The sequence below is a fragment of the Pocillopora damicornis genome, chromosome 5 (assembly GCF_964200805.1).
Source record: "Pocillopora damicornis chromosome 5, jaPocDami1.2, whole genome shotgun sequence".
In the NCBI taxonomy this organism is placed as follows: Eukaryota; Metazoa; Cnidaria; class Anthozoa; order Scleractinia; family Pocilloporidae; genus Pocillopora; species Pocillopora damicornis.
The window spans coordinates 5950516-5960618 of record NC_142674.1 but is presented as its reverse complement, the minus strand read 5'-3'; the positions used below and the strand labels follow the sequence as shown (position 1 = coordinate 5960618).

General features: G+C 37.1%; 1 protein-coding gene and 2 long non-coding RNA genes across 4 annotated transcripts; 2 read left to right on the top strand and 1 right to left on the bottom strand.

Moving 5' to 3' along the window:
* Window positions 1-1761: 1761 nt before the first annotated feature.
* LOC113682997 (uncharacterized) lies at window positions 1762-9835 on the top strand. Of its 2 annotated transcripts, XR_016186460.1 has the most exons (5): window positions 1762-1936; window positions 2513-2754; window positions 3306-3420; window positions 8017-8398; window positions 9438-9835. XR_016186460.1 is itself a non-coding variant. In XM_089205811.1 (4 exons), the coding sequence occupies exons 1-4, from the start codon at window positions 1867-1869 to the stop codon at window positions 8217-8219; spliced, it is 630 nt and encodes a 209-aa protein (XP_089061937.1). In that variant the 5' UTR covers window positions 1765-1866; the 3' UTR covers window positions 8220-9573. The 2 variants fall into 2 exon arrangements, 1 of the variants encoding a protein (XP_089061937.1); XM_089205811.1 differs by having other exon boundaries at window positions 1765-1936; window positions 8017-9573.
* Window positions 5268-6842, top strand: LOC149044847 (uncharacterized). Its single transcript, XR_016186679.1, has 2 exons — window positions 5268-5356; window positions 5835-6842. It is a non-coding gene; the product is annotated as an uncharacterized LOC149044847 (long non-coding RNA).
* LOC149044846 (uncharacterized) lies at window positions 5362-7933 on the bottom strand. The gene is made up of 2 exons (XR_016186680.1): window positions 7475-7933; window positions 5362-5421 (listed from the first exon to the last, which is right to left on the bottom strand). It is a non-coding gene; the product is annotated as an uncharacterized LOC149044846 (long non-coding RNA).
* Window positions 9836-10103: the final 268 nt, after the last annotated feature.

Sequence of the window (10103 nt, the reverse complement as noted above, 5' to 3'; positions counted from 1 at the left end):
TCTTTCCGATGCGTGGAAGGCCACATGAGTCACAGCAGCTGAAACTTACAGTGCTGTCATCCCGAGCAATCTTCATGTACTTGTGAATTCGGCTGTCGCTATTCATACAACACACGTCTTGCGCAGTTTGTTTTTGTGAAAGAACCTGCGAGTTTTTATGAACCCCAATTCAGCCGGAATTCACTGAACATTTCACTTTCAGATTATATGTTTGAGAAAAAAAAAACAAAAACAAAAAAAAAAACAAAAAAACTTCGGGAAAAAGTGTTAAATTGAACCTGCCAAACTAATTCAGTTTGTAAACTATTGCAGATTGTAAACTTCGATGGTTACTGAACTTTGATGGTTTGACATTTTTGACAGGATTCGTCTTATTCAACCAATCAGATTATTGAACCCTTTTTACAAGGATCCTGATATACCTATTGGAGCGTGCTTTATGAGAGTATAGAGCATGCTGACGACACTGATAATCGCTTTGGAAGTAAAGTTTGTTTTGAAGATTGAAAGTAATGCCTGGGGAATTTAACGGATTCTTTAGAAAAGAATCCACTACGTCTCGTGTTTCCCACAATACTTCTTGCGTGCTCTAGCCGCTTCCTAAGTGCTTAAAAACAGAACAGAACACAGTCAAGGCTTCTCTATTTGATGATTATATCTTTAAGCACTATTTGGTACCGCTGAAACCAGTTCGAATCCCTCTTCGTTGAATTTAAAATGATAGGTCAATTTTATTCAAAAAGCTGTGGTAAAACTTTTGAAAGCACTCTGGAAAAAAGGAAAAAAAAAAGGTTAATGACAGTTTACTGAGCGATCAAATGAGAAAAATAGGAAGGAATGGATCTCACGCAGATCTTGGATGGGCGAGAGAATTCAGGCCTGGATATTTTTATTGTGAAATGGCTTGAAATATGAGTCATACGCTCTACGAACTTAAGACGTTTTGCTGCGAAAGAATATAACTAAGAAGCCAACCCTACAATGTTGACGAGGTCTAAAGTTACCTATTACGAATGTTACGAACTTAAGATATTTTACTGTGAAAGAATATAACTAAGGAGCTATCCTTACAACTTTAACAAGGTCTAAAACTGCCTATTCTGTCATTTCAAGGTGGTAGTTTAAACTGAGACTGCTTTAGGCTTAAAAGAGAAAAGAATCATAACTAAACCAGAATTTGTGGAGATAAAGGCATAAATTGCTTTCATCTCTAAAAAACACCTGTTTAGAGGTATCATTCATTAAAAGTTTAAATCAATTTAACCTACTTAGAGAGCGTATGAAGGAATAGAAACACGCAACATAATAAAACTTGAAATTTTTGCAATAACTAACTTAAGACATCTTGCTGTGAAGCAATGTAACTAAGGTGCTGGCCATATAACTTCGAAAACATCTAAAGTTACCTGTTCTTTCATTTGAAGGTGAAATGCATAGATTGCTTTTATCTCCATAAAAACACCTGTTAGAGGTGTCACTTATTGAAAGTTCAAATTAAATTAACCTCCTGAGAGAGCATATGATGGAATAGAAACACGCAACGTGATAAAACTTGAAATTTTCGAATAAAAATTAAAATGAAACTTTTTTTATCCATTTCGGTGGAAACAGCTATAAGTAGTCGTAATAAAAAGCTACAAAATATTTCAGAAGGGGCATTCGCTCACAAATGTAAGTTAATTGCAACTAGTTCAGAATGTTTTAAGTGCCTGAAGTACCTGCTGTTTAGAATAATACACCCCCTGCATTCTTTGTTGTATATAATATCTTTAAGGGTGAAAAATAGAAGTGCCTTCTGCATTAAAAGTAGCTATCTGTTACGTATCTGCAAGGACGCGCTATTTAGACCTGCAGTTTTATTTCAAAATGACAACCATCGCCTTCATTGTCTTCATCATGTTTGGAACTTTCTTCTCTTGGTGTATTTGCTGTTTGGGTAAGAATATCTCGTTATTTTTTCTTTCTATTGTCTTAAAATATCTCTTAATTCCAGATAATTTTTTTTCATGCATAAAGGCTATACCAGCTATAACTAACTGCGAGCAGTATATATCTTTTATTTTTCAAACTTGTAATAAACTTGTAACTTGTTATAAACTTTCCATCTGTAAACTTGTAACTAAAGTCAAAACTTACTACATTCATACCATTTTCATCTTAGGCCATTTTTTTTCGAGGAATCATCTCTCCATTACTGATATTATATTTTTGAAGTTACCTTTTACATATTGCTTCTCAATTCTGATAACTGTAAGGATTCAATTTAACTACGTTAGATACAAAACTTTCGGAAGATATGTAATTTGAAGAAGAAATAGCCCTTTTTCCGTAAATTTGTCGAACTCCCATAAATACGACTCCATGGACATTTTTGCAGAGTAAAGACCTTAAACCTAAATGGATAAAGTTAATTTACAAAGAGCAAGCATTGAATAAAAATTGATAAAAAAGTAATCGAAATGCTCTTTATCTTGAAGAGAGCCACATTAAAAATTTTATTTGCATTCCACAGATGACGAATTTCGCATTATCGTGTTCAAAGAACCAATCCCGAATAAGAAAATGAAGAAACATTTAATCAAAACTGAGGATGTGCCTAATGAGGGGAGCTGTCGTGTGTTGTGTTATATGGACCCCGACTGCGTGTCCATCAATCTGGGACCATTTTTCCAAGGAAAACACATATGCCAGTTAAACAATGCAACTGACAAAAGTCTCGCTAATGTGCAAGGTTTTACGTACCTTGCCATTGAGGTAACGAGCACATTTGATTTATCTTTCTGGGCTGTTTTGTGGTACCTGAGTACAGATAGGCTCTTTGTCTTCTAAGGATGCATTTGTAGACCTGTTTATCTGCCATATAATTATGGTAACCAAAGCGTACTTCAATAACAGGTAGCTCAAATTACATCCTTTAGGTTCTTGCACGAACCTTAAGCACGGTGGATGAAAAATAAAAAAACCCTAAGAATTAATCTTCCTTCACTGAGGCTTATAGTGATTCCTTCAAAGTATTTTTAAAGTTAAAAATTGGTGTGAAAATATTTTTACGTAAATATGGTGACAAGATTTAAGATAAGATTACTAAGATTACTCAATACACGCTGTTATTTGCCCACGAAACTTGCATCTCCTTATCAATCGGGCACGAAATTTGCTTGTGAAGAATTTAAAAAAAATTCTTAACGCCTCCATGAAATTTTCCTTATTTTAGAGTTTGGAGATGTTATCATGACAACTTTGGTTATAAGTTTAATGGTACTTTATAGCGGAACGTGCTTTGTTTTATATTTGCTATTGATTAGAATCCTTGTGATAGCGGCCCATGTTTAAATGGAGGCACCTGCCAAGCTGGTTTCACAAGTAAAAGTTTTCGGTGTATCTGTCCAGAAGAATTCAGCGGAGGAGAAGTCTGCCAAGGTATTGTAAAGGTGATGATGTGGTCAAAAATTGCAACATAAACTCTTTCAAACCTAATGAGTAAATGCAGTAAGTTTTACAGAGACTGTTGTGCTGCGTCGGATAGAGAGTATAACAGGGTAATAAAGTATAATTAACTGAGTTGATAACGTAAAAGTTGGCCTTCGTAAAGAGTTTTAAAGCTGACGTTTCGTTCAGCAGCTCCGCGTTAGAGCGTAACCTAAATTATTTCATAAATTTTCCATTTAATGATTTTATCTTGAGTAATGTGTGTCTTGTTTCTTCCCAAATTTTCCTATTTTGGCTATTTTTTCATCACCTTTTCTAAATTACAATTCTTTCGAATCGATATCGTTTGAAAAAACTGCTGTGTCTGACTTTACTATTTTTTTTTGCTCTCATCAGTGAAGGTGTATTTGTCTGTAATAGCACAACTAGGGCAGGGGTTCACCTGGTGTTCTATTACTAGATTTAGCAGTGGAAGGTGCTCAAGTACTCTGGAGCTTGCTATTTCTACTATAGAGGCAGAAGGCGTGTTCCTCTGCGAGGTTTCACCTGGAGTTCTATGACTGGATTTAGCAACGGAAGGTGCTTTTGTACTCTGGAGCTTGCAATTTCTACTATAGAGGCAAAGGTGTGTTCCTCTGCAGCCCTGCGCGAGGACTCACCTGAAGTTCTATAGGTAGATTTTGTGGCAGAAGGTGCATAAGTACTCTGGAGCTTGCAACTTCGACTATAGAGACGGAAGGTGTATTCCTCTGTGGTGCTACAACTAGGGCGAGGTTTTACCTAAAGTTGAATAACTAGATTTGGTGGCAAAAGGTGCTTTTGTACTCTGGAGCTTGCAACTTCTACTATAGAGGCAATAGGTGTGTTCCTCTACAAGGTCTCACCTGGAGTTCTATAGCTAGATTTGGCAGCAGAAGGTGCTCAAGTACTCATTAGCTTACAAATTCTACTATAGAAGCGGAAGGTATTTCCTCTGTGGCACTGCAACTAGTGCGAGGTCTCACTTGGAGTTCTATTACTAGATTTGGCGGCAGAAGGTGCTTTTGTACTCTGGAGCTTGCAACTTCTACTATAGAGGCAAAGGGTGTGTTCCTCCGCAGCCCTGGGCGAGGACTCACCTGTAGTTCTATAGGTAGATTTTGTGGCGGAAGGTGCTCAAGTACTCTGGAGCTTGCGACTTCTACTATAGAGACGGAAGGTGTATTCCTCTGTGTCGGTACAAGTAGGGAGAGGTCTCACCTCAAGCTCTATTAGCAGATTTGGCGGTGGAAGGTGCTTAAGTACTCTGGAGCTTGCAACTTCTACTATAGAGGCAAAAGGTGTGTTCCTTTGCAAGGTCTCACCTGGAGTTCTATTGCTAGATTTGGCAGCAGAAGGTGCTTTTGTACTCTGGAACTTGCAACTTCTACTATAGAGGCTGAAGGTGTGTTCCTGTGCAGTAGTGTGACAAGAGCAAGGTCTCACCTGCAGTTCCAAGATTTGGTAGTGAAAGGTGTATTTGTACTCCGGAGCTTGCAACTTCTATTTCAGGGTTGCAAGGTGTTTTCCTTGGTAGGGGCTCTGCCATTGCCACTAGTCCAGATTTACACTTGTTTCATTGAATTAGGAATAAAAGGGTGTTTTTCTCACTTAAGTATCCTTATCAGTTGTAGTATTGTATCATTTCAAAGATATTTTATTTTAATATTAAAATAGAATTAAGGAATTGAAAGAAATGCTGAGAAGTCTTAACTTCCCATTTGTTAGACAAAACTTGGACGTTAAATTCTCCTAGAGAAAGACAAATGAAGATAATCTATTTCTGTAATCAATGATTCTTTTAGCCAGGGATGCTTCCACTCTTCTCCTATTTCCTTCCAGGTGTCATTCAAAGGAACTGGCCCTTTACAAACTGACAAAGATCTTAATTCCACCATTGAGACCAGAGGTATGTTTTGATTGGTTTTTGTTCTAGCCTTGCAAGTGCTTTTCACCTCGTATCTAGCTTGAATGCTTTAGAGTAATGCAAACAACACTATTACTACTGAAAGTAAAGTAACCAGGAAAGTTTGTATACTAAATTAAATTAATAAAATTGTACACTAAAATGGTGTTAATGACCCATTTTTCATCTTGTTTAAAAAGAGTGAAAAATAGATGTGCTCCACAATTCTAATTGGATAGTTACAAGTAGATGTACACAGAAAATATTAAGATTTTTTCCCACTATTGGAATATTATTTGACTTTGGTATACATTAAAGAATGTCCTCATCATTTGGAAGTTCAGGTCATCAGTTTTTCAAACTTCTATAATCAGGGTGACCACAAGAATAGTGTGGTCAATAGCCAGGACTTGATTAAAGAAATACAAGTAAATAACATTACATATTAGTTTAACAATACTTTAAAAATTCCATTTAGCAGATGATAGTAACAAGAGCATTGGAAAGAAAGTTAAGAAGATGAAGAAGAGAATAAAAGAACTGGACAAAAAGGCAACAAAAGGGGAATCAAAAGACACAGATGACAAAAAGAGGAAAAGAAAGAGAAAACCAGAAGACAACAACAAGTCAAACTTAAATGCAAAAAAAATGAAAGCCAAAGAAGATGACATTGAAATGAACAAAATAAGTAGACGTCAAATGAGAAGGCTAAGAGCTAAAGAAAAAAAGAAAAGTAAAACTAATAAGTAGGAAAATCTATCTTAGGTTTTATTGCAAGTGACCATCTATATATATGTATTTCCATTAAAACATTTTTTAGCTATTTTTCGCTACAGTAAACTTGAAAAAAGGAAACTTTTTATGGACCTTAGCTAGTTATACAACACAAATGTGAGAGAACGAGTCGTACTGCGACTTGCTTCCTCACATTTTGGCTACAACATTTAATGAACTGAAATCAAGAGTCTTAACCCTTTAAATCCCAAGATCTGATAGTTAATTCTCCCCTCTAGCTGCTACTCATTTCCTTGCTAATTAGTTATGAGAACTTGCTGCTAGATCAAGATAGCAGCTTCAACCTGACAAGATTGAATATTCACATTATCTGTTTGCTGAATAATGTATGGATATTGTAGGGAGAAGTTTTGTGTTAATCACTTCTAGGAGTTAAAGGGTTAATGCATTGTTTTTATATCTCACTCGTAGGGAATTAATTTATCATCACCTCTCTAAAATACTGAATTTCATTGTATAATTTGTTTAGTTTGATTTCAAAGCACCAGGTGTAAATTAAGATATTTTCACTGATGATGATGTTTAATGTTGTTCTTTTTATTTAAGATTTTTACCTGATGTCTGCTGAATTGTACTCTGTTTGCAAGACAACTTTTTGCTTCAAATACACAACCATTAATACAAAAGAAAGAGAGCCCATAACATGTCATTAACCTTGCTGTTTTAAAATAAAAGATGGGCTTTATACATTGAATTCCGGTTGAGTGGTTACTGATCCCTTGCTTAGTTTGAGCTGGTCAAGTGGTTAACCCTTTACACTCTTACATTGTCAGTCATATTCTGTACCCTGTCTTCTTTGCATCCCCTTGGATCCCATTTCTTATAGTACAGACAAGGAGAATTTGTTTGACAATCAGGAGCCTCTTAAATTGGAGTTAATTTCCACCATTGTCTTGACTTTTACATTTGATCCAAGGGTGATACTGTAAGCAGAAAGGAGAAGCCAGTCGCAATTTGGGGGTTTTAAGGGTTCACTGATGGAAACAGTGAATGATAACCGAAATTTAGCATTTTCGTAGACCGTGCTTGAGATAGTGCTGTCAAATTACGCATTTACTGAGCAACAGCAAATGCAAAATATTTAGTTTGACGTTCATTGAGCCGTACAAGGCTAGATTTTTGAAAAATACGACAATTTTTTTTGTTTAAAACTAATGTACAAGCACACAATATTCGTACATTTTATGTGTTTCGGCTTTCAATTATCAGCTTATGTAACCGCGTGTGCCAGGTACACAAAGTTCAAGAGTTTGCTACACAAAGGTATAACATAACTAGTGGCTAGATTCTATGTGCATACTACGATTAGAGACTTCATAACCCTACCTCAACAGTCATAACCTCCAAATCAGTGCTTGCTTCAATACTTGCGAAGAAGTGGTGCTTATCGTTTTTGTAAACTAAGTGAACAACTAGCCCAAGCCAACGGTGTACCGTGGGAGGTCTGGGACGGAGTCAACCCTGGATAATCCGACTCGTGATTGAGGAATTAATCAAACTCGATCAAACACTCGATTAGTGATGTAGGTTATTATAGGCCTCGATTCTCGATAAGTCTTGTTAGGCTCGGCGATAAGTCCAAATCCATTTAGATAGTAAATACAGACATGGGAAATAATATCAGGCTCGGAAAATAATATCAGACACGGGAAATAGCAGACAATGAGGAGGTCTGAAAGAGGCCAACAATAACGGACCCTGTTAATTGATTTCCGACACGAAAATTAATTTTTCGATAGGGAAAATACCCAGACTGAATTTTGAACGGTATGTTACGGCATAGTGAAGATACTGTTCTGATCCAGTCAATACCTTGTTGCTTGCAGCATAATATACGCCATAATTTTTTATTTATTTGTTTATTCTAGCTTTCAGAAATTGCGCTGACATCTTTAAATCAGGCCAAAATAGAGACGGTGTGTACATCATCAAACCTGACAACCAATCAGCTTTTAATGTCTTCTGCGACCAAACAACAGCTGGTGGAGGATGGACGGTATTCCAGAAAAGAATCGACGGTTCCGTTGACTTCAACCTCAACTGGAGCGATTATAAGCGTCGGAAATCTTAGAGGCGAGTTTTGGCTTGGCTTGGACAGGATTCATCGCCTGACTTCAGATAATAACAGCATGTTACGAGTAGACATGGTGGACTTCGAAGGGAGAAGTGCTTATGCCGAATACAGCTCTTTTGGTGTCAGGAGTGAACATGACAAGTACCGGTTGATCCTTGGTTATTATAACACATCAGGTGACTAAACTAATTTACATGCGCATTGTGTAATTCCAAGGCTTGCTTCAATGCGATGACCGGAGACAACAACAACAATTTTGACACAAACAAAGACAGAAATGTTAGTAAAGTAATTGAATAAGAGATAGAACATTGTTAAGAAAGTTAAGAAAAATACTAAGCTCAGCGGTTAAAAACTGTTCACGTAAAACGAAATTCGATAGTGGTTAATCATTTAGTAAATGATTTAGATGATATCTAAGGGAATTTTTGTCCCTTTTCCCAGCCTTTTGTTGATAAAACATTGTTTGAAGGGTTCTGGTTCTTGAGAAGAGTATAATTAAGATATGTTATTAACCCTGTCAGTCTCGTCTTCGGATTTCATTTCTTACTTCCTTCCTATCACCACTTACTTTCATTGTGTACTCGAAGCCATTTTGGTAACTATATACATATTTTTTGCGGCAAATCAATCCCAAACAAGGGTGGATGCAGAAAAGACTTCATAAGCGCGAAAGGAAAGGTAAAAACTTAAACGTTATTATACAGGGCCTGGTTTTTTAAAACAAGCTTTACCTAACACGGGGTTAGTGTGAATTTTCAATTTAGTTTTATAGCTCTGCAAAGGGATTTATTTGTTTGCATTTTTCCCTGTTAGTTTTGAGTCATACTGAGATAAAACCCAACAAAACCTTGGCTCCTGTACACGCTCTTCTACATGAGAAATTAAATCCAAGGTTAACTTTTAAACCAGGATTAAAGTCAACCCCTTTTCGAACAACCCGGCCCAGAATAACAGATATGCAGCAATTAAACCTACTCTTGCAAGAGCAGTGGCGGATCTAGGGAAGAGGCCCTGGGGACCCAATCCACTTCTCCCTTCCTTATTTTGAGTAAAAAAAAAAAAAAAGGAATCGCAGAAGGAAGAAAGGCCGGCAGTCCAAGCGACAGAAAACCTCCCCCTCCCCCCCTTCCTTAGCGCAAGGTCAGGATCCGCCACTGAAGAGAGTATAACTTTTAAATATTTTCCTGGTTTTTGCTTTGGTAAATTTCTCAGGAACCGCTGGTGACTCCTTCTCTTACCATCGCGGCTGGCCATTTACTACTCCGGATGAAGACAACGATTTCAAACCCACTGGGAACTGTGCCCTCGAGTACCATGGTGGCTGGTGGTTTAAGTAGTGTCACAAGGCTTTTTTGAATGGTCCCTACATACATGGCCCTAACCCTGATCACGGCGAAGGCAATATTTGGGAACATTTTCGAGGAGTTCGTTACTCATTGAAGAGCTCTCAGATGAAAATAAGACCTCGAGACTTTTAAGCTGCTGATCAGTAGTTGTCTCTTACCTAGCAATGATTCTGTGCTGAAGCGTTTTCGAACACAGCACACGGTTTTATTCAGTATTGTTAACGATTTGAAACCAAATAACACCAGAGGTAGAAAATAAAGCACTCAGATGACCATAAGACTGCGAGTCGTCTGAGTTGGACTGAAGTTCCTCTTATGTAGCACAGATCATGTCTTACACTTTTCTGAACACAGCAAACGCTTTCACTCAGACAGAGTGAAGACAGACCTTCTCTGTTGATATATATTACAAAGCTTGTACCCAAGTCTTATCGAAAATGAGAGTAGATAGCTTTTATTTTGGCCATCACGTTTATAACAGCATTGAAGATGAAAGCTAACTAGTTCTGATTTATTGATACCAAGAGAGGAT